Source organism: Gymnogyps californianus, chromosome Z, assembly GCF_018139145.2.
Source record: "Gymnogyps californianus isolate 813 chromosome Z, ASM1813914v2, whole genome shotgun sequence".
NCBI classification, from domain to species: domain Eukaryota; kingdom Metazoa; phylum Chordata; class Aves; order Accipitriformes; family Cathartidae; genus Gymnogyps; species Gymnogyps californianus.
The window spans coordinates 75,114,091-75,138,308 of record NC_059500.1 but is presented as its reverse complement, the minus strand read 5'-3'; the positions used below and the strand labels follow the sequence as shown (position 1 = coordinate 75,138,308).

The 24,218-nt window shown below is 40.8% G+C and overlaps 1 protein-coding gene across 3 annotated transcripts in view; it reads right to left on the bottom strand.

Annotated features, from left to right (window-relative positions):
* LOC127027121 (BDNF/NT-3 growth factors receptor-like) overlaps positions 1-24,218 on the bottom strand; it is a 192,164-nt gene that overhangs the window by 153,344 nt on the left and 14,602 nt on the right. For all 3 annotated transcript variants that reach the window (XM_050912587.1, XM_050912588.1, XM_050912589.1), the window contains exons 2-5: positions 18,080-18,154; positions 17,790-17,861; positions 9,629-9,697; positions 7,985-8,139 (exon numbers count right to left, since the gene is read on the bottom strand). In XM_050912587.1, the coding sequence (XP_050768544.1) occupies positions 7,985-8,139; positions 9,629-9,697; positions 17,790-17,861; positions 18,080-18,154 (371 nt within the window). The remainder of the gene's footprint in view (positions 1-7,984; positions 8,140-9,628; positions 9,698-17,789; positions 17,862-18,079; positions 18,155-24,218) is intronic.

Below are 24,218 nucleotides of genomic sequence, written 5' to 3'. Positions count from 1 at the left end.
GTTCATCAAGGACTGTCTCCCGTGGGAGGGACCCCACGCTGGAGCAGGGAAAGAGCATGAGGAGGAAGGAGTGGCAGAGACAAAGTGTTATGAACTGACTACAACCCCCATTTCCTGTCCCCCTGCGCCGCTCGGGGGGGTAGGAGGTAGAGAAGTGGGGAGTGAAATTGAGCCTGGGAAGAAGGGAGGGGTGGGGGGAAGGTGTTTTTTAGATTTGTTATTATTTCTCATTATCCTACTCTGATATGATTGGCAATAATTTAATGGTGTTGATAACACACCAGTGTTTTGGCTGCTGCTGAGCAGTGCTTGCACAGCATCAAGGCTGTCTCTCCAACTGAAGAAGTGAAAAGAGAAAAACTGTGAAAGTGAAAAAGAAGTGAAAGCGAGAAAACTCGTGGGTTGACATAAAGACAGTTTAACAGGTAAAGCAAAAGCCGCACACGCAAGCAAAGCAAAACAAGGAATTCATTCACTACTTCCCATCGGCAGGCAGGTGTTTAGGGCCATCTCCAGGAAAGCAGGGCTCCATCATGCCTAACGGTTACTTGGGAAGACAAAACGTCATAACTCCGAATGTCCCCCTCTTCCTTCTTCTTCCTCCAGCTTTATATGCTGAGCACGATGTCATATGGTATGGAATATCCCTTTGGTCAGTTGGGGTCAGCTGTCCCAGCTGTATCCCTCCCAGCTTCTTGTGCACCCCCAGCCTACTCGCTGGTGGGGTGGTGTGAGAAGCAGAAAAGGCCTTGACTCTGTGTAAGCACTGCTCAGCAATAACGAAAACATCTCTGTATTATCAACACTGTTTTCAGCACAAATCCAAAACATAGCCCCATACTAGCTACTGTGAAGAAAATTAACTCTATCCCAGCCAAAACCAGCACAGGCGCCAAAAAAGACTGTGGTAGGTTGACCTGGCCACCAGGTGCCCACCAGGCTGCTCTCTCACTCCCCTCCTCAGTGGGAAAGGGGGAGAAAATAAGATGAAAAACTTGTGGGAGGATATAAAGGCAGTTTAATAAAGAAAAGCAAGCCCGCGCATGGAAGCAAAGCAAAAATAATTATTCTCTACTTCCCATCAGCAGGCAATGTCCAGCCATTTCCTGGGAAGTAAGGCCTCAGTATGCATAGCAGTTGCTTCAGAAGACAAATGCCTTAATAATGAATGCCCCCACCCCCCTCCTCCTTTCTCTTGGCTTTTATTGCTGACCACAATGTCATATGGTATGGAATATCCCTTTGGTCACTTTGGGTCAGCTGTCCTGGCTATGACCCCTCCCAGCCTCTTGCCCACCCCCAGCCTACTGGCCTTTGGGGGGGATTGGAGAGACAGCCTTGATGCTGTGGGAGCACTGCTCAGCAGTAGCCAAAACATTGGTGTGTTATCAACACCATTCTAGCTACAAATACAAAGCACAGCACTATGAGGGCTGCTATGGGGAAAGTTAACTCCATCCCAGCCAGACCCAATACAATCTAGAAAAAATTAGTCTCTCATACTTTTTTGCTACTTTGGTCAGTATATTTAGCTAGCATACATGACCAATGACAAGACAGAAAACATCTGCAGAAACAATACAGGAAAAATAAGCTGGGAGGATAAACAAAACTGAAAGCCAGATCAAGCACCGCACCAACATACACAAAACAATTTCTTAGATTAACTAAATTGACCAGATTGACTAGATTTACCAGCATTACTAGACTGAGATCCACAGCAACAAAAAAATCCACATGGGGCTGCAGAGACAACTGTAGAAGACAGGCCTTTCCCAAAAATACCAGAAGAAAAAGACATCTTCAGTTTCAATGAGTTCAATGATAGTAGCTCAGTGATCAAATGCTTACCAGAGGCAGCAACTAATAACTTAATATAACTTGTCCCAAAGAATCTGATCCTGCATCCCTAGGATTAAGTGAGCTCCAGGTGATCTCCATAAGACTAACGGACTTACAAGTGACCTTACCCCACACATAGGACATGCCTCGCTTCCAGGAATTTAACACACCAGTGGCAATCGCAGCCATCACTTACAGAAATAGTAATGAAAACAAAGTATTTACTTCTCTTTCTAGATTTTTTAATGCTATTTACCAGCTGGAAACAAGAAAGAGGAAGGTCTAGGTGGCCACACTGTATGGACAACCAGCAAATGTTATGAAAACAGCAAAAATAAAGCACATCATTTCTCTACGCAGAAGGCTCTACTAATACTACTGTGGTAGATACAACTTAAAAACCTTTGACATAGTAATTAAGCATGACTTTAAAATTTAAAAGAATTCAGCAATTTTCATCATATATAACTACATTCCAAATGCAGTTGGAAAAAATAGTGCTGCAAACATCATAACAACTGATTGACACTTTTAATATTGCACTTGGAAGGGATCTTCTAGTCATTGAACACACCTAACTTTAAATGTCAACAACAGAAATCACAAAGTTGATGGCATCTAAATTGTAACTAGCCTTTAATCAGCTCATTAATGAACAGATTTAGCAGGGGAAGGGGATAGTTTTGAGCAATAGAGAAGAGCCAGGGGCTGCTGATGTATTAGGAATCCACAGGGCAACACCTGTGAAATGCCTCAAAGGAATTGGGGCTTGTTTCTCTAAAAAGGTGACATGATCAATAGCCCAGCTGAAGTGCCTCTATACCAATGCACACAGCATGGGTAACAAACAGGAGGAGCTGGAAGCCACTGTGCAGCTATGACCTAATTGCTATCACTGAAACGTGGTGGGATGACTCACATGACTGGAGTGCTGCAATCGATGGCTATAAACTGTTCAGAAGGGACAGGCAAGGAAGGAGAGTCGGGGGGGTTGCCCTCTATGTAAAGGAATGGATTGACTGCACAGAGCTGTCTTTGAAAAACAGCAATGAACAGGTCGAGAGCTTATGGGTAAAAATTAGGGACCACGCCAACAAAGGAAACCTCATGGTTGGTGTTTACTACAGGCCGCCTGATCAAGGGGAGCCTGTTGACAAAGCATTCTTACTTCAACTACAGGAAGCATCACGCTCGCAGGCCCTGATCCTGCTGGGGGACTTCGATCACCCTGACATCTACTGGAAAAGCAGCACAGCAAGCTGTAAGCACTCCAGGAGACTCTTGGAGTGCATCAAGGATAATTTCTTAATCCAGGTGATAGACAGCCCAACCAGAGGAGAAACATTACTGGACCTGTTGTTTACCAACACAGATGAACTAATTAGAGGGGTCAAGATTGGTGGCAGCCTGGGCTGCAGTGATCATGCCCTGGTGGAATTCACAATCATCTTGAGGGATATGGGCCAGGTGAAGAGTAAAGTCAAGACCCTGAATTTTAGGAGAGCAAACTTTCAGTTGTTTAAGGAATTAGTGGATGGGACCTCCTGGGAAACTGCCCTCAGGGACAAAGGAGCTGAACAGAGCTGGCAGCTCTTTAAGGACATTTTTCTTAGAGCGCAAGAGCTCTCAATTCTCACGTATAAGAAGTCAGGCAAGGAAGGCAGGACACCCAGCATGGCTCAGTAAGGACCTCCTGCTCAAAGTACAGTGTAAGAAGGAAATGCACAGGCAGTGGAACCAGGGACATGTATCCTGGGAAGAATATAGGGACACTGCTCAGATGTGTAGGGATGGGATCAGAAAAGCTAAGGCACAGTTGGAGCTGAATATGGCAAGGGATATGAAGAATAATAAGAATAGCTTCTACAGGTATGTTGGACAGAAAAGGAAGATTAAAGAAAATTTACTGGGGGGTACATAAGACAGGAGAACTAGTAAAAATGAACATGGAAAAGGCTGAGGTACTCAACAAATTTTTGCCTCAGTTTTCATTGGTAATCTCTCTTCCCACATTTCTCAAGTCCCTGAACCTCAAGGCAGGTACTGGGGGAATGAAGTCCCTTCCTTCGTAAGATTAGATCAGGTTCGAGAGCACCTGAGGAACCTGAACATACACAAGTCCATGGGACCCAACAACATGCATCCCAGGGTCCTGAGGGAATTGGCTGATGTAGTCACTAAGCCACTCTCCATCATATTTGAAAAGTCATGGCAGTCAGGCGAAGTCCCAGTGACTGGAGAAAAGGGAAATATCCCACCCATTTTTAAAAGGGGTAAAAAGGAGGACCCTGGGAACTACCGACCAGTCAGCCTCACCTCCATTCCCGGTAAGATCGTGGAACAAATCCTCCTGGAAGACATGTCAAGACATATGGAAGGCAGGGAGGTGATTAGAGACAGCCAACAGGGCTTCACCAAGGGCAAATTGTGCCTGACTAATCTAGTGGCCTTCTACGATGGAGGGACTGCATCAGTGGACAAGGGAAGAGCTACAGATGTCATCTACCTAGACTTCTGTAAGGCCTTTGATACAGTCCCCCCACAACATCCTTGCCGCTAAATTGGAGAGATATGGGTTTGATGGATGGACTGTTAGATGGATAAGGAATTGGCTGGATGGCTGCGTCCAAAGAGTTACAGTCAACGGCTCCATGTCCAAGTGGAAACCAGTAGCGAGTGGTGTCCCTCAAGGGTCCATACTGGGACCAGTACTGTTTAATATCTTTATCAACAACATAAACAGTGGGATTGAGTGCACCTTCAGCAAGTTTGCAGATGACACCAAGCTGAGTAGTGCAGTTGATTCGCTGGACAAGCTCAAGAAGTGGGCCTGTGCGAACCTCATGAAGTTCAACAAGGCCAAGTGCAAGGGCCTGCACCTGGGTCAGGGCAACCCCTGGTATCAATACAGGCTGGGGGATTAATTGATTAAGAATAGCCCTGCGGAGAAGGACTTGGGGATACTGGTGGATGAAAAACTGGACATGAGCCGGCAACGTGCACTCGCAGCCCAGAAAGCCAAACGTATCCTGGGCTGCATCAAAAGAAGCATGGCCAGCAGGTCGAGGGAGGTGATTCTGCCCCTCTGCTCTGCTCTCGTGAGACCCCACCTGGAGTATTGCATCCACTTCTGGGGCCCCCAGTACAAGAAAGACATGGACCTGTTAGAGCAGCTCCAGAGGAGGGCCACGAAAATGATCAAAGGGTTGGAACACCTCTCCTATGAGGAAAGGCTGAGAGAGTTGGGGTTGTTTAGCCTGGAGAAGAGAAGGCTCTGGGAAGACCTTATTGCAGCCTTTCAATACTTAAAGGGGGCTTATAAGAAAGATGGGGACAGACTTTTTACCAAGGCCTGTAGTGACAGGACAAGGGACAACGGTTTTAAACTGAAAGAGGGTAGATTCAGATTGGACATAAGGAAGAAATTTTTTACGATGAGGGTGATGAGACACTGGAACAGGTGGCCCAGAGAAGTTGTGCATGCCCCATCATTGGAAGTGTTCAAGGTCTGGTTGGATGGGGCTATGAGCAGCCTGATCTAGTGAAAGATGTCCCTGCCCATGGCAGGGGGGTTGGAACTGGATGATCTTTAAAGGTCCCTTCCGACCCAAACCATTCTATGATTCTATGATTTCTACCATATAAACAGTAATTAAATTACCTTCCTAATTTTCACATGAATTATCTACAAAGCAGAGTCTTATGACCAAGAAACCGCAGTGGTCTCTTCCAACTTCACAGGAAGAGATTTGTTAGTGAGGCATCCTATTATCAAGACCACATACTGTACAGGCTACTTACTACATTATGAAGTCATTAACATCTGCAAGCAAAAAAAAAAAAGTATTTTTGCTTAGTTCCTAAAAAAAAAAAAAAAAAACAATTAAAAAATCAACAAACCAGACATGGGATGAACCATTTAATCAGTAGAGAAAATTATAAAATGTTTCATTAACAAAATTCACAAAGGCCTGCATGCCTAAAACTTCTCCTGACATCCAAAGGAACTAAAAGGGGCTTCTTCCTCTATTTCAGTTATACTTACTAGCCTCTCAGACTGTGCTAGAAATTAAATAAATCAACTACATCAGTGGGTTTTCTGGAAACTGTTTTGTGCTTTTAAACAAAGAAAAATATGTACAGAAATTCTGAAAGCAACAGCCATGTCAGCCATGCATCAGATCTTTTAGATATCTTCCAGAACACAAACCATGTTCATGAAGATTGTCATTTTTTTTTCACCAAGGACTTCCTATTCTGTCTCTAGGAAATGGCTGTGTTGTCATCTACCTCTTCTAATTAAAAAGCTATGTCCTACATTGGTTCATACCAGAAAAGGTAAATTAAGGGGAAAACCTCACCAGAAGAGGCGGGGGGGAAAGAAAAAGAGAGAGAAACACAGAGTGCATAAAGTCTAGTTATATTTGGATCTTGTAAATTAACATTAAACCGAATGTGGGAATAATTTGCAGGTCTGTGCTAACATTCACACAGTTCTTCAGCAAAAGGCGCATTCCTCATATGCAAAATTCCACATACTGATACTTCAGTCTGAATGTCATATACGCTCACAGTCAAGGGCACCTTTCCTCCTCCTCTTCCCCCTCTAGTTTGAAGTGCCACCTTCCCTTCTCATGCCAAGTATTTTAATCAAGATATGTCCACAGGACGTGCACATGAGTACACACATACATCTACAATAGCATCAAGAGGTCAGAAACAAGTCTGCTGGGGCTGCAGATTCTAAAGAATTCAAGAGAAAGAAATAACATCTCACACATTTAATTCTGGGAATTTAACACTGAGAATTTTCAAAGGAAAATCCTAGCTACCTAGTAGTTTCTAGACATGCTAGACAAGGACATTAAAAGAGGCTATGCTGTCACTCCCATTTTGTGTCAATTGATTTCAATCCACCAGGAGACCTTTCAACACCTGGCAGATGAATCTACCTTCTAGTCCATCCAGCCGGAGCAGCCGATCAGGTCAATTTAGCTCAACTCAGTATCATCTCCCATTTCAGGTAAATCAGACCTTGCAGTACATAAGACCACCAAAACAGGTTATGTGTTAGTGTCATTAAACGCAGCACACGTTGGGTCCGCAGCAGGTCCCCTTCATGGCTCTAACCCACCAGTGGCTGCAATCAGAGTGTTGCACCCTCCGTATAGCCAGCGGAGAGAAGGGCACTCAGTAGGCAATGATGGAAGGAAGAAAGGTAGAATTTGTTTGTTCCTCCTGACATTCACCTTTGCTTACAGCTTTCCCAATCCAAATCAGTCCTCCGTGAGGAAACCCTGCTCTTTTCTTCTTATCTGCCTGCTGCTGAGCACCCCAGCACCCCATCCCACTAAAACTCCAGACTTCAATAGGCTTCACATCACATCAGAAACACCTGAGCTCTGCCCCCATCCACAGAGGAAGAGGATCTCTTCAACTATCAGGTGAAATCTTCCACCAGCTGTCCCAGGACTATATACAGGAATCAAAGTTGCATACAAAAAACAAAGGGGATGTCCTTATTGTTACACCATTTTTCCACCATTTCCAGATCCATATAAGCTAACTGAAAATAACATCCTGCAAAATGCTACAAACCTAAGCTTGTAATGTCTCTTTTGCATAGCCTATGCAAGGGGTTTTATCTGTGTGAAAACCAGCTATTTGTTAACTTTTTCTCTTTCAGTAGGCACATTTTTTCTGAATTTCCTTCCTGTAGTCCTAGCAGTAGAGTTTGTATTTTTGAAGGAAAAGAAAGATTTCATTAACCTCAGATATCTGAAAAAAATGTCAAGGAAGCAAAATCTTGTGTCTGTTCAGCTTGGAAGCTCTACTATTTTGTTCAATAAAGGCACATGCATTTTATATAATTCTTGTGTGTTGTCTATAATTGATGTTCTGTTTTCCTGCACTTGAATAACAGTATGTTTTTAAAGGTTCAAGGAAAAAAAAAAGGCTTTATGTGAAGCTCCCAAAATAATTCCATGTGGCATGAAAGACTGGTGAGTGGTTAATATTTCCCCCCAAAATCTTTTCCTTTAGCAGCACTGATGTCATCTTGATAGGTATCTTGTCAAAAAGCATGTTTATTTTTCCTTTCTCACAATATCTTAGTAAGAACTTTATGTTAAAAGAGTATTACCGCAGTTTGGGACCTTCATATCCAGCAAGGCTGTCCTCTTGGTGTTGTCATCTATGCAATATAAATCCCGAGTTTCTCTGTAGAATTTGGTCTCTTGAAATTTCTTGATCCACATAATTTCACAGGAACACTTGAATGGATTGTCCAGCAATATCCTACAGCAAAAATCAAACGATTTCTTAAGAACATATCATGCATATAGAAAAAAGTTTCAAAGCACTGGTGGGTAAAACTAAAAGTTGAACTCTACTTTAAAAAGGTATGGATCAAAGACCTCAATGCAGTGCAAACTGTAAGTAGATACGGTTTCTTTGTAGAAAATGAAGCCCTGCCTGCACCAACTAAGAATCCATCCTGCCACAGATCAGAGATCACACAGGGGGCTCAATTCCTATCTCCAATTCACTGGTGTAAATCAGGAGTGCCTGGAGAATTGGGCTTTCCACTAAGATCCATTTTATTTCATGGCAGCTAAACACATCAGAAATTCTTCTCTTGTATGATAGACTCTGCTCAGCTATCTCAGAAAGACCACTCCAGAAAAGGTTTATTGCTGTTAAGTGGATAAATTCTTTATAGAGCCAAACAGTCATGTATTATAGGCAAATTCTAACTCTAATCATAAAAAAGGATTTTACACAACCTTAAAGATTCATCAAACCTTAAAGATTCATCATGTATATCACTCTGGAAAAATGTCACAGTAAAAGCCCTAAGTAATGTCATGAAGAAACACTAACTGAAAAAATGGCCCTGAAACAGAAATGTATAGTATAATCTAGCTATATAGTATGCTGTATGAAATTTAAATCACTGATTAGCAAATCAAACATGGACCTGTTGGAGCGGGTCCAGAGGAGGGCCACGAAGATGATCAGAGGGCTGGAGCACCTCTCCTATGAAGACAGGCTGAGAGAGTTGGGGTTGTTCAGCCTGGAGAAGAGAAGGCTCTGGGGAGACCTTATTGCAGCCTTCCAGTACTTAAAAGGGGGCCTACAAGAAAGCTGGAGAGGAACTTTTTACAAGGGCATGTAGTGATAGGACAAGGGGTAATGGCTTTAAAGTGAAAGAGGGTAGGTTTAGATTAGGTATAAGGAAGAAATTCTTCACTGTGAGGGTGGTGAGGCACTGGAACAGGTTGCCCAGAGAGGTTGTGGATGCCTCATCCCTGGAAGTGTTCAAGGCCAGGTTGGATGGGGCTTTGAGCAACCTGGTCTAGTGAAAGATGTCCCTGCCCATGGGAGAGGGGTTGGAACTAGATGATCTTTAAAGGTCCCTTCCAACCCAAACCATTCTATGATTCTATGATCTGTAGATGGCTGTATTTTTTACTAGCTCAAATATTTCATACAAGCACCAGTAGTTTTGTGTGAAATAATCTCATAAAAAGTATTTTAAAGTTGAAGGGAAAAGGCTATTTTGATCTATAAATTTATGTTAAAACATACACTTGATCTTTTCTGAAGGCCTGGAATTAAAATCTCTCTGCACTTATGTCACTGGCAACATATTTGCTGCCTTCTTTGGATCAGAATTTAATTTCTAATCTTTGATGGACCTGTAGCGTTAAAAGAACAAACTTCAAAGTCCTATTCTTTCATTTCTAGCCACAAATAAACTTTATTTTAAAAAATGACAACTTACAGATCAGACAAACCCAGATGGCGAAAAGGCTTCTTGGACAAACTTGAGAGCTTGTTTCTGGATAAATTGCTATGGGAAAACAGAAAAATTGTATTAATTAGGGCTGCTTCTTCTTACACTCCTAATACAGTTTGTGTCTGAAAAAAAAATGAAGAGCCCAAACCAGCTCTAAAAAGCTCTTATTCCTTTAACTTCAGCGGGAAAGGAATAGTGCCCAGTCTCTTTTTACAGTTTGATGGGTTTCAAGGATTTGAATCCAGCCTGTGTCTGAAGTTAAATACATTCTTTAAAATCAAACTCAACAGGCGGTCAATATTTTCACTTGAAGCACTTGTGTTCATTACAGAAAAGCAGCAGATTTAATCGTTTCACAAGTATTATGTAAAGTCCAGGTATTAATTATATGCTTAATTTATTCATAAGTGAAATGGTTGTATCCCTTTCTTTGATACTGCACCAAACTCTGTACTCACATACTAGCACACATCCACATCAGAGACTTTTAGTTATTATGTTTAAATTACATGTGCAATATGCACCCACAGGAAAGATCAAAAGCAAAAATGTAAATGCCTATATTGGGCTTTTTTATGTCAATTAAGCATTTACAGTTTCCAGTGGTAATTAAGTGAAAGGTCCTCTCCCATTATGCAGAGCAAAGAAATGCTCATCTGAATCAGAAATGCTCCCCTTCCCAGGCTTACAAAAATGCTTTCTCCAAACCAAAATAATGCTGGTTTTCTATAGTCTTATCAGTCCACAAATTAAAGATAGTGAGAGCAGTAAACTGTAAAACTGCCAGTAGTAATGTAGTGCAAATCAGCATTATGAGCCAAAATACCACGAGTTTTATGTGGTATTATAGAGGTGCCATAGGGGGTCCATATTTTAAGTTGCATAGCATTTAAAACAGGGATTAAACCTCTTCCCCCTGCCCCCTGACTAAAAAACACAGTGCTTACTCCCCCTACTTTCAGCCCTTGATCTCTGAGTACAAGATAATTTACAGAGAAATTATGGGGATACAAGTTGCATCTTTTATAAACATTTAGAATGGAATCTTTAAGAGATTTTATTTACTATACTTTTGTTGATTCCTTCTAGCAAACAATGGCCTGAAGTTTGCAAGCTGACTGGTCCTAATGTGTGAGAACAAAATGGGTGAGCTACTGTTTCATTACTCAGGTCAACTGAGCTGCCCTACAGTAGATGCTGGTGGAAACATCTCATGTGGATCCTGATGGTCAAAATTAAAGTACAATTTGCATGTAGGACAGAAGTTGTGGTTAAGTAAAAAACAGTCAATATGTTAACTAACTATGATGTTTTTCCTAATATTCACAAACAATAGATTGGGAGGTTGAAAGAAAGAAGTTAAATCCTCCTATGAAATTGGGCTCTTCTCTCCAGCACTGACAGCACAAAACATGTCAAATCTTACCCCTCCACAGGTGATTCTCACTTGTCAAAAAAAGTCCATCCAGTCCTGACACTGCTGAGCAGCACACACAGATGCCTCCATGGTATTCCCAAATGAGGCAAGTGCCTGCTTCTCTTACCTGCACAGTGACTAAATCCCATGGTACCCATGCCACTTACTAGTCTAGTGGAAGGTAACATATTCCAGGTCATGGGAGGACAAGATTTAAATCTTGGTTTCTGCACAGCAGAGGATCCCACTCTTCCATACCAGGAGGACTCCCTAACCATCAAATGATGGGTCTCTCAGGGAAATCTCTGTCCAGCTGAAGTTGTTCCATTTCATGTGATCTTCCCTGACACCCTAAAAGGCTCAAGCTCTGACTCCAAACCAAGCCAAATAGAAGGGGCTTTGAAAATCACCCCTCTCCCGCTTTCTAAATACTAGAGTACCACAATACAGATCTGAAAATGAGCCTCAAACATCTTACGTAAGAGCCCCAGCCATCCTATGAGATGGTATTCCTCTCTTCTCTTAAGAAGATAAAATCTTAAAAATATATTTTTTAAGAAAATCTTAAAAAAAAAAAAGGCTAACTCCAGGAAAGGGTTTTTTGTTGGTAAGCTGGAGTGGACACAAGAGCCTAACTACTTCACGAGCAGGACTGAGCAGGACTGAACAGGACTGAAGTCCCATTTTTCCTCCAGATTTCCTCCTGGCTGGTTACATGCTTCCTTGCTTAACTTACTAATGGTCATCTAATTCTCCATTTCTCTGTGAGGAGCTGAGCTGCCTCATTCAGAGATATGAGCTCTACTGGACAGCAGACTGTTCAGTGTTGCCGTAATTGTATTTTGTTGTCATTTAGCTTCAGGCCACTCATCGCTTTTGGAAAATTATTGCAACCCCCTAGGCATAAGAATAGCCCTTACTTGATTTAAATTCATAAGCCAGACTTACTGTCCAAATATCAGTGAGTACGTTACTTTCTGAACACTTCATGCAGGTATAAATGACTGCATGAACCAGTGAGGAACTGGAACTATTAATTCAAGCAAAATTATCAAAAGAATAAAGAATTATTATTTTAACAAATCCAGTTGTGAAAAAACAAAATTAACTCAATAGGTTTAATTGTCTTTTCAGATTTTTACCAGTTGTGCTTGCTATATACCAGACAAAGGAAGTAAGCAGCAGTAAAAACAGTAACAAAAAAATCCTGTTCTTATATTCTTGGTCATGGGTTGACACATTTAGTACTTTATGACTGTAGCCTAATGTGGGAAAATAACGGAAGAATGGTGAGGAGGATTGTAAACATGCTCAAGTGACTTGCAGCTGGGGTGTAGAAAAATACATATATCATTCTAATTGTTGTCTATCCTTGTGTGTTTGACAAGTAGAACATCTGTGTTCAGATAACATAGGCCTGTGATAGACTTAGAGGCACCCTATCGAACATGCTTGAGATTCCTGCCCTGCTGTGGGAAAGATCAAAGCACAGTGGTAAACTACGCCTGCACGAATCCCTGAGAAACAGGCGCAAACAGCAGGTTTGGCGATCCTCTAGCAAGGACCAAGCTCCACGGTGCCTGCGTTCCTGCTTGTGTGCTTCTGCCCGGGTGCTGCTTCGGGGATCCCCCGGTTGGCGAGGTAATGAAAATAAATTTACCCTTTGCATTTCATCCATGGTTTTGTGGTTGTTCCTGCGTCCTGCCTGTGTCGGCTCACACACCTTTTCCTCCGTATAGTTTAGCACCTTAAGGTTTTTCAAGTTGGCGAGTAATTCAACAGAAATTTTTCAGACCACTGTTATTGATTTATTACCTTAAACCATACTTTGACAGTAAATTTACTGTTATATATATTTTTCATAAACTGAGCACTTTATATTGATTAGAGAGATGCCTGCTATGGTCTCTTTAATCCATGTTAAGTGAAAAAACATGGACCAACTTATTACAGAGTAGGCAATGACCACTAATTCACTTCCATGGAAAGAGAATATAAATTAGTTCACCAATTCAATTACACACGCATGCGTGCACATGCATGTGCGCGCGCGCGCACACACACGCACACACACAAAGATTGTGGTGAGCAGCCCAAAGACGATTCATCTGGGCTTCAAAAGCCATTTAAAAAAAAAAAAAAAAAGGTGTGGAGTACAGAGTCTGGCTCCAGAGCTATACCTAAGGATAAGACCAACATGCAGTCAAAAGCATGACTGTATTTTACATACGAATATCAAGCTCACTTTAAAGTAGCTAGATCTAATACAGCTAAAAGCATACCTGTGGCAACATAGGGAGCGCAAGAGTGGACTAAGCAGCTGCATAAATATTCACATAGCTAGCAACACAGGTGCAGCTTTACATTGCAATGTCACTGTACTGGGTCTGGCTGGGATGGAGTTAATTTTCTTCATAGCAGCTGGTATGGCGCTGTGTTTTAGATTTGTGACCAAAACACTACTGATATAACACACTAATGTTTTAGCTATTGTTGAACATTGAACAGTGTTTGCACAGCATCAAGGCCTTCTCTGTTTTTCACTCTGCCCCCCCCCCAGTGAATAGATTGGGGGTGCGCAAGAAGTTGGGAGGGGACACAATCAGGCAAATGACCTGAACTGACCAAAGAGATATTCCATGCCATATAACATCATGCTCAGCAATAAAAAGGGAGAGGAGGGGTTTTAGGAGTTTAGCCATCTTTTGCTCGGGAACTGGCTGGGCATCAGTCTATCCGTGGGAGGTGGTGAGTGATCGCCTTTGCATCACTTGTTTTGTTTTCTGTCTTCTTCCACTTCTCCTTCACATATTAAACTATTTTTATCTTGTCCACAAAGTTTTCTTGCTTTTACTTTTCCTTTCCTCTTCCCCCATCCCACTGGGGGGGGTGGTGGGGAAGTGAGTGAGTAGCTGTGTGGTGCTTACTTGCCTACTGGGGTTAACTCACAACAGTCACTATGCCACTATACTGTCTACGCTGCTCCTGGCAAGGAGAGGCAAGAAGGAAGAGGAGGGAACAGATCTAAGGAGAATGGGAGGGAAGAGTTGAAGAAATGGTCATGGCCATTTTGCTATGCTCAGTCTCCCTCTACAGGCTCCTGCTCTGCCTACGGCTGGAGCCACCCCTGTATTGCCTGTGCACATGTGAGGGAAAATCTGCAGCTAGGTCTCAAATAGTTACATTTGGCTACTTTTCCTAAACCAAATCAGCCTAGAGATATGAACGCATTCTAATACCTAGAGCTGTAAGTATACAATGTATACGAATCTATGATTCAGCGATGCAATTATACACAGCCTGGTACATAACAATAACTATTTTTTAAGGTTTTAGGAAATACACACTTGCTGTAAAATTTATTTCTGTATTTAAAGGTATTGACAGAATACCATGCATGTGTATTAATCAGGTCTATTAAAATTATTTTTAGCAGCAGATGATCTTATAAATTACAGCACTACTAAACTAGGACTGTTTAATAGCTTGCTAAATGTGTCTGTTGACTAATTTGAGTCTGAGGTCAATGAGAATAGCAGAATTAGATGAGCAAGGCTATTAATTACATTTAAGTGGCATCTATTGGAGCATTTATCTTTATTGTTTATATTTTACTCAAGTCTTGTCATCATACATAACTCTAGAAAGATATTTGGGCTACAGAAGTTTGGCTGAGAAAAGAAGGTAATTGCAAAGAAAAGGCTTAAGGAAATATGTGTTAATAAGTTCCTTATAATTCTATATTCTTATATGATTCATAAAATAAATGCCATATTCTTATAATAAAGCTTCTTAACTACATTAAAAGACTTCTCGTAAGAAAAAGAAAACTATAGTAGTATCACTAGCAAAATTAAAGCTCATACAGTTGCATCAGACTTCAGAAAAGTGGCTGGAGTTTCTGTTTTCTTTATGAAATAATGACAAACTGATGTTCTAAAATAAAATGTAAGAAAGACTTCTCAAGGATCTGTACTCAGAAGTCACTCTGGCAAAGCAAAATGATTTTAGCTTTTAATAGTTTTCATTGTCACAACCACAACAGCATCTGCATTTCATTCCCAGTGCAGTTAACAGGAGTTTTATTGCTGATGACAACAAGCAATGATTCACCAGGATTTTCAGAAACATTTTAACATGCATCAAGACTTCCCAGCGAAAACAAACAAATGCATTTTTTGCAGGGATAATAGATCAGCCTAGGCAAAAAATGTCTCCATACTAACTGCTTTGTCACGTATATATAGAGAAGGTGGTGCCACTTACTATTTTCAGTCTTATCTGGGCTTATCCTGTATCTGCTAAGGTTACTAATTCCCCAACAAAGAAACCATAGTATCAGACTGGACAAGCTCCTAGTTCATAACCTTCTTCTGAATCAGGATTGCATGTACATCAACGTAACAGATGTCAGCTTAATTTGTTTCTAACAAACAGTTTCATGAACTAGAGTTCTAATAAAGCCTGCATACCAACAGATATGTATTCCATGTTTTATTGTGTGCTCCAGTTGAAGCTTTTCCTGTAGCTGAAGTATTTTAAAGACATCTTGTCCATGTGGATTCTCTAGTGCCCAACAGGACATATGTGCACAATGATATTTTTCCCCTAAGCGGGACCCCTAATAGGGTCTCTATGTTCTGCCCAATGGCCAATTTTCACAAAACCTATTCACCTATATCAGTTTTGGTTAGAATCAACCACTGGGGACAAAGACACTTTCTGACTGCATGAGCCTCATTTTCTTAAGGAACCAGGCAAAAAAGACTATGAAGAGGATCCCACCAACTCTCTCAGTAATTTTTTTGCAGTGTCTACTTGCCCATACAGCTGGAAAGGTCTTCCAAATATCTATCTTCCTTGTTACAAATTAAACTCATTATTTCCTATCCTCATGGTCATGGAGAAAACTGATTGTTCTCCTCTTCATAATCACTTTCCTTTTAAAAATCTGAAGATGTATATTCTTTTTCACTCTTTTCTTTACTAAATTGAACAAACTCAGCCTTCTCAGCCTATCCTGAAATGATTTGCTTTACAAACTCCTTATAGCTCTGTTGCTCTTCTCAAATATCTTTCTAGATGAGTAGATTCGGTGTCCTAATCTGTATACAGTATTCCAATAGATACCTTCTCAGCAGCTAAAGTAATGGGGAAAAGATGCAAAAGTCTAACACAAAATTACTTCTGATCATAGACTGAATTTGCTTTGTTCTGCTGCATCATGTTGAGATTCTGTTTCAATATAGCCACTAAACATTTCTCTGCAATTGTGCCACTTAGCCAATAATTTCTCATTGTACATTTCCACAGTCAGTGCATATGCACTTGACTTTATGGAATTTCATCTTATACAATCATAATTCACTGGGAAATTGACACACAGGTAGACACACAAACTCATTCTGGAAGATACTTATTCGCCAACTGATTATAATAAAAGCAATTTACTTTATTAAGGACTATATGAAGTAATATGTAACCCTCATAGGCCAGCGAGATCTGGTTCATACTCTTCCAGTGTTTGTTCCACATTAAGGATAGCAATTACTGTGTAGGCAAATTCAGGTATTCATGCCCACTTCTTTACATAAACTAATTGCTATTCCTTGGAAAACACAGGTCCAGAAAGTGAGTCCATTTTATTAACAAAGCAATCAGTCCTAAGCCCAATTCAACAATTCTTCCATATTACAAGAAAGCATTTAGGCATCTTACAAGCCTGAGGCTTGGCCTTATGTCTTCTTGATCTCATTAGAACTTTAATAAAAGCAAGGGTTTAATTAAGTGATAAATATATCTAACAAAGATGGATGGACTTAAACACACACTTGAATACTTGGCTAAAACAGTGAGCCCCATGCATGATCTCAATGTTTTGTAGGACTGGAACCACAATTTTCCATATAAGTAGCAGGAATGAGTTACTCTATGTCTGTCCCACTGAAAGGCACTCCAGTCTTTCAGGGATATGTATTTAAAATAAAAAACCCCACAAAATCTTTCTTTATAACTGATCATTTTTCTCTGTACTTTGCTAAATCTAAACTGTAAGTAATCTAGAAAAAAACAGTCAAAAAGCTGCACAGGCACCAACTCTGTTTCCTGAAGTTCATAAACTGCAAAGTGCAATTCGGTGGGAAAATAACCGCATTCTTATATTCTGCTTTGGGTGCATCAGTTCAGCTCAGAATTGAGCTGAAGTGAATCTTCTGATCATCCTCACTTACAAGACTTAAGTTCACAGGCATGGTAGAGTCTCGGGGCAGGTAAACTAGTCAAACTACATTAGAAGATGTGCTCCATGCATGGACCAAATGCACTTCTAGCTGCTAAAACATGTTCAGCCCACTGAATCAGACTAGAGCTAGTCCAAAGTCAAACCCATGTCACTGAGTGTGATGCATATAGTGTGGACATCATACTCTCACCACCAAATGACTCAGTAGAGAGATGCACTCCTTTGTGCTCCACTACTTACTAAGAGAGACACAGACAGCAACCACTGTTAGAGACAAGATAATGAGCTGGATGGGTCTTTTTGCCATTCCACATTATGTTCTTATGATCTACCAATTCCTTATCATACATGTCCTATTTCATGCCCATTAATGACAGGAGGCCATTAGTAATTAAAACATTTTATATTAAGGAAACAGGAAGAGAGAGAAGGGAGTTAACAAGGTTTGGACAGTTTTAACTTAGAAGACAGAAGCTAGCCTTACTCACATGTATTGTAGGTTGACGTTTTTCACAAATGCCTGATGGGACACAAACCTTAAGCCTGAATCCACCACAGTCCTGTGAAAGTATATAAAACTTAGAATAGTTCATTTAAAATACAATGGAAAGAACAATAATAATGTTTAAAATAAGAATGTGGATGAAATATCAACTACACTGAACTGCAAGCTCTACAGCTGTCTTCTATAATGCAAAAAGTTAGCCCTAATCTCTCATGAGGTCTGTAAATGCTTCTGCAAGAGAAATAAAGAAATATAATTATCCCATATACTCACAGATTTTTAAGTCCAACATAAAATCCAACTTCATTGTCATTGATACTTTCTAATTTCTGCTGATTTGCGATGTAACTGTTGAAAAAGACAAAAAACAAAGTAAGAAAGTGGCTCCTTCCATGGCTTTGATTGAACAGAAGTCAGCAATGAAGTCTGAAAACTGGCAGTGGTTGCTGACCTATTGCACTGTATTGGGTTTACGTGGCAAGGTTTTGGTAGCAGGAGGGGCTGCAGGGGTGGCTTCTGTGAGAAGATGCCAGAAGCTGCCCCCATGTCCGACAGAGCCAATGCCAGCCAGCTCCAAGACAGACCCGCCGCTGGCCAAAGCTGAGCGAATCAGTGACACTGGTGGCACCTCTGTGATAACATATTTAAGAAAGAGTAAAAACTGCTGCGCAACAGCAGCTGGGAGAAAGGAGCAAGAAAAATGTGAGAGAAACAACTCTGCAGACACCAAGGTCAGGAAAGAAGGAGGGGGAGGAGGTGCTCCAGGCACTGGAGCAGAGATTCTCCTGCAGCCTGTGGAGAAGACCATGGTGAGGCAGGCTGTCCCCCTGCAGCCCATGGAGGACCACGGTGGAGCAGATATCCACCTGCAGCCTATGGAGGACCCCATGCCGGAGCAGGTGGATGTGCCCTGAAGAAAGCTGTGATCCCGTGGAGAGCCCATGCAGGAGCAGGTCTTCTGGCAGGACTTGTGACCCCGCGGGGGACCCACGCTGGAGCACTCCATTCCTGAAGGACTGTACCCCATGGAAAGGGCCCATGCTGGAGCAGTTCTTGAAGAACTGCAGTCCGTGGGAAGGACCCATGCTGGAGCAGTTCATGAAAGACTGTATCTCATGGGAAGGACCCATGTTGGAGCAGTTCGTGAAGGACTGTATCTCATGGGAGGGACCCCACGCTGGAGCAGGGGAAGAGCGTGAGGAGGAAGGAGCAGCAGAGACGAAGCGTTATGAACTTACCGTAACCCCCATTACCCATCCCCGTGCGCCACTCAGGGGGAGGAGGTAGAGAAGTGGGGAGTGAAGTTGAGTCTGGGAAGAAGGGAGGGGTGGGGGGAAGGTGTTTTTTAGATTTGTTCTTATTTCTAATTATCCTACACTGATATTATTGGCAATAATTTAAATTAATTTCCCCAAGTGGAGCCTGTTTTGCCTATGACGGTAATTGCTGAGTGATGTCCCTGTCCTTATCTCAAGCCACGAGCTTTTTGTCATATTTTTTCCCCTTGTCCAGTTGAGGAGGGGGAGTGACAGAGCAGCTTGGTGGGCACCTGGCAGCTAGCCAAGGTCAACCCACCACATGCAATTAACACTGAGCTGTAGTTAAAGCACCTGCAGAGCAAAAATGCTCATTAAAATCTTCCCCATCATTTCTTATTGTGGTACAGGGCTGGAGGAGGAACAGTTGAGTTTTGCACAGGGGAAATGAGTTCATCAAGGAAAGAAGTCACCCTGAAGACACAATAAATAAAGCCACATTACAGTTTTCCAGGACACTGCTTCATGGGTTTTACAACAGGAAAAGGGCCAACTTTCATGGTAGTAGCATAGTTGCTCCCATTTACATTTGGGGGGGGCTGCCCTAGTCTTATTTCCTTCATGTTGTTCTTAACTTAATCACTCATTAAATTCATTTTCTTCCTTTCCCAAAGTAGTTGCAGTTTTATTTTTTAAGGTGTGGCAATAGGAAAACAGAAGAAAGGGAGGCTACACTTCATTATATTACATACACAAGTAGAAATTAAGAGAAGAGAAACTGTCATAATAGACCAAAGTATTGTCAGTCCTCTCACATATCGTGAATTTCTGCCTGAACCCCAAAAAGACATGGGCATGCAAGCTGGTCTTTTGTATTATTACCATGCGAGATCTATGAATGACCAATGACATCCCACAGATTGGAAATTAAAATGTTGTACAGATAATACATGGGATGATACATAGCTTATCTCTTCTGCAGACAGAAAAAAGTTTCACAGTGCAAATCATGCTGTCCAGGAAGGAGGAATCAGAGGAAAGTGCAATTGATGTGGGAAGTCACCTTGTCAAAGAGTCCATGCATTTCAAAAGATAACTCCAGTCACAGACAAATTGAAACTGAGATTCACTTGTATTTTCATAAGCATTCAGAATTAAGCAAAGCCACAATACAGTACGTTTTCATAAACAGAAGGAATATTTATTTTGCTAGAATAAAACTTGTTTTCACTTTAAGTGTTTCTTGTATTTAAAGGAACTCTGGTGAATTGGAGAAGAAAGTATATTGCTTTCCCAAAGACAATAAAATCTACTGTAGTTGGTGTTTTAGAGAAATCTTTTGTGTGCCCACATCCCAACAGAAGCTTGAGAATCCCAAGAGGTGGGCTGGGCTTCCCTCCAAGCTGCAAAGCTGACTTAGGCTATGGTCTTGCCAAGCGCCAGGAAAAGCAAAAAAATTCCCCTAATGGGATTCATTGTCTCTTGGGAAAAATAAAGGCAGACAAAAGACAACAAGTGATACTGGACAAAACATGTTACCACAGCATCATATGACATCAATGACTGCTCTGCAGGGCTTCTTAGGATAAGATTAACATGGTGCATCCATTGTAAGGTAAGTTTCCTATATATTTTGTGCCCTTTGTTGGATTTTTAAATGGATTTGATTTGATCTCTTGGGGCTTATTAATCTATTTTTCATTTGTTGGTTGATTTATGTATTTTGCCAAGTAAAAACAATGAAGAAGTCTAGTAAAGGCTATCAATCCTTCCATTTGAGAGTCCTGTAAGTGGATGATCTTACTGCCTCTGAATTTGCCCTGAAGAACAGGGGATTTAATTAAGTCTCATCTTATCTGTCACTTAGACCTCATCATGCTAAAATAAAGTTATGCAAGAAATATTAAAGGTATCTTCCTCACTCTGTTCTCAAAATTCAACCAATGAGCACCCTGCAAGACCAGAAGGAGATAGGGCAAATGCAGAAGAGCAGGAATAAAGGAAAACGGACAGAGAAACACAGAGGGAGAAGGGACTCAGAAGAGTAAAAGAGAAGAAACTGAGCAACAGTTCTCTGACAAGCACTACCATAACCCAGCTCCATCACTTAAACACATTTATCACAAATCCAGATCTGACATTGCAGTTTTAATCATAAAAACATTTAACCAGAACCTCCCACTATGAGAAGCTACAAAACTAACATAACTTACAGTGTCACATAGAAATATATTAGTGTATTACATTCTGTGGTAAACCTCAACCAGTGTAAAAGAGCTCAGCTCTACTGAAGTTAATGAAGCAACCACAATTTACACCAAATTAAGATCTGAGTATGAGCAGATCATCTATAAAAAAATAAAAATAAAAAAAAAATCAGTATTGGTCCATTAGGGAACAAATCAAAGGGACAACATTTGGAATGATGAAGCAACATAAATTCATAATCTTTCCTCCCCTATCTTTCTCTTATTGCATCCCTTAAAAAAAAATAATAACAAAAAGAAAGTTCCACACTTTACTCTGAGCTGGTACTAGGCTGCTTATGGTGAATGATTTCTGACTTTCCATAATTGTACTTCAAGTAGGGACTCAGAAGAAATTTTGGCTAAGTGCAACTACAAATTACTCAAAATAATAACTGTTATTCAATACATTTGTATACCACCCACTTAGTACAGAACATGACAGTAAAGCAAATTTTACACAGTTGGAAATCCCTGAAGAGTAGACAGATGTAAATTACCACAAGCAGGTCAGGTTCTCCTATGCTTCCTTACTTGCTTAACAAATCTTTTTTAAAGTTCAATCTTTGCAGCTATTTCACATCAGTGAGAAAGAAAGAAGTACAATGACTGTGGCTGTACACTTCAAAGGGAAGTTGTTCTTTCATTTAATTTAGAGAGAGGTTTGAAATAAAAACTCTTCTCTAAGTGAAGTCTATTTTTACCTTCTTGTGTTGGGTTTGTGTGGCGGGGGTTTGTGTAGTGGGGGAGGGGCTACAGGAGTGGCTCCTGTGAGAAGCTGCTAGAAGCTTCCCTGGCTCCAAGTCGGACCTGCCTCTGGCCAAGGCTGAGCCAATCAGCAATGGTGGTAGCACCTCTGTGATGATAGCATATTTAAGAAGGGGAAAAGACTGCTGAAAAGAAGAAGAGCTGTAGTGAAGAGAGGAGTGGGATGTGAGAGAAACAACTATGCAGACACTGAGGTCAGTGAAGAAGGAGAGGGAGGAGGTGTGCCGGAGCAGAGATCCCCCTGCAGCAGGTGAGGAAGTTGTTTTTTTTTTTTGCTAAATCTTGGTTTAGGCTCAGCTGGTAACAAGGCAGGTCTGAGTTGGAGCCGGGGAAGCTTCTAGCAGCTTCTCACAGGAGCCACCCCTGTAGCCCCTCCCCTGCTACACAAAGCCAACACATTTCTTCACAACTACTCTACCTTGATGTTATTTATCATCAAACATTAATACTCAAAGCTCCAACTTGCAGTGGGTGATGCTGAGAAATGCAATTTGCCTGCCTGTCCTTAAGAATATCCAGCCTGTTTTTTAATTGAACATTTTTTATTGTAGCACAGAAGAAAAACATCCTGACTCATGGCTGGCTGAAGTCACATGAGGAGCTTGGAAGCTCCCACTACACACCATGAAGTGTAGCACCACTGAAATCTGTCAGGATATTACCCAATCGGATCACACTTATCAGCTCACAAATACCAATTATTGCCTCTAAACCAAACCCTCAGCTGTCTACAATGCTATAGTATAATCAAGTGAATAGTATTTTGTCTCTCCTTCAATGAGTCATCAGTAAACTATTTTTTTATGCCTTTAATTTAATGTCCCCTTCGTAAACTACTGATTCATTCTCATAAAAGCATTCAGAATCATACATCTACCGACTGCACGTTGCAACCTACAATAACATGCTCATCTCAGCATACTTCAACAACTTAACTATTGAATAATATCACATATTCATATTTCACCACTTCTGCAACATTCTGGAAAGGATATTTTAAAATCCTATGGTAAAAGATTTAACTCTTTCGAATAACTTATTTTTAAGAGAGTGGTCTTCATTTTCATGCATTACACATGTAAAAAACTGTACAAAGTCAGTGAAGCAACTTTTGAATTATGAAAGCATGAAAAGAAATGAAAGCCATTTCTGTACTTTAAAACAGTTTAGATTATTTTGTGCTTCAACAGCTCAAAAGATTTCACTCAACTTTCAAATCTGACATGTCCATTTTCTTAAACTGAAAACATTTGGTCAGCAGAACTATGTCTCCCTAACATATTTGATTTACTCTGTTTTCTCTGGATTTACATACATTAAGGTATACTACTCCATTTGGAGCTATACTGGAAAACCAGCCACATGCTAGTATCAATGGCATAGATGTAAGCAAATAACACTGTAATTCAGCTCTAGAAATATTTCTGTTGCCAGAAAACTCCCTTTACGGGAAAAATATTTTCTTAACACTCAAAAAAATAAATCAATTATATGTTTAGCCCTGATTCATAAAGCTAGGAAAAAAAAGTTCTGAAAATTAATAAACATTCCCTGGTGAAATGTTTCTGAACTTTAGGAAAACTTTTTATTCTGAGTTATTTTTTTACCAGATCTTTAGGGAAAAAGGCAGCACACTCCAGACATTAAACTGTCAGTAGATGAATTACCATTTAATGACAAGTCACATATGTCCCTAGTCTACACTACTGTGAGAGCTTTATGTAACATCCACAATTAAACACTGCAAAACTCCCTGGTGCTGTATTACAAACTCAAATATCAAACGAAGTTCATCAAAAGATATGCTAAAGCTTACGGACATTTTCAGCACACCTGGGCTGATTTATGGTTACGCATCAAAATCATGAAAAACTTGTAGGCTGGACAAAATATTTGAACTTAGCAGATTCAAATGGGTTTCATTTGCAGTCCCGTTGAAACTGTTAGGAAAGTCTCATTCCCTAACTATTGTACCAATTAGTCTTAATAGTATGAAATTATATTAGCTTTTTAAGAGATATATATTTTACATTGTATACTGCATAACCATGGTTAATTCAGCATAACTAAAGGGCCCCAGCTCACTGCAAGGAAGAGAAGGACAGCTCCCACCTTGAAGATAAGGACCTTTGTTTCTCGGAA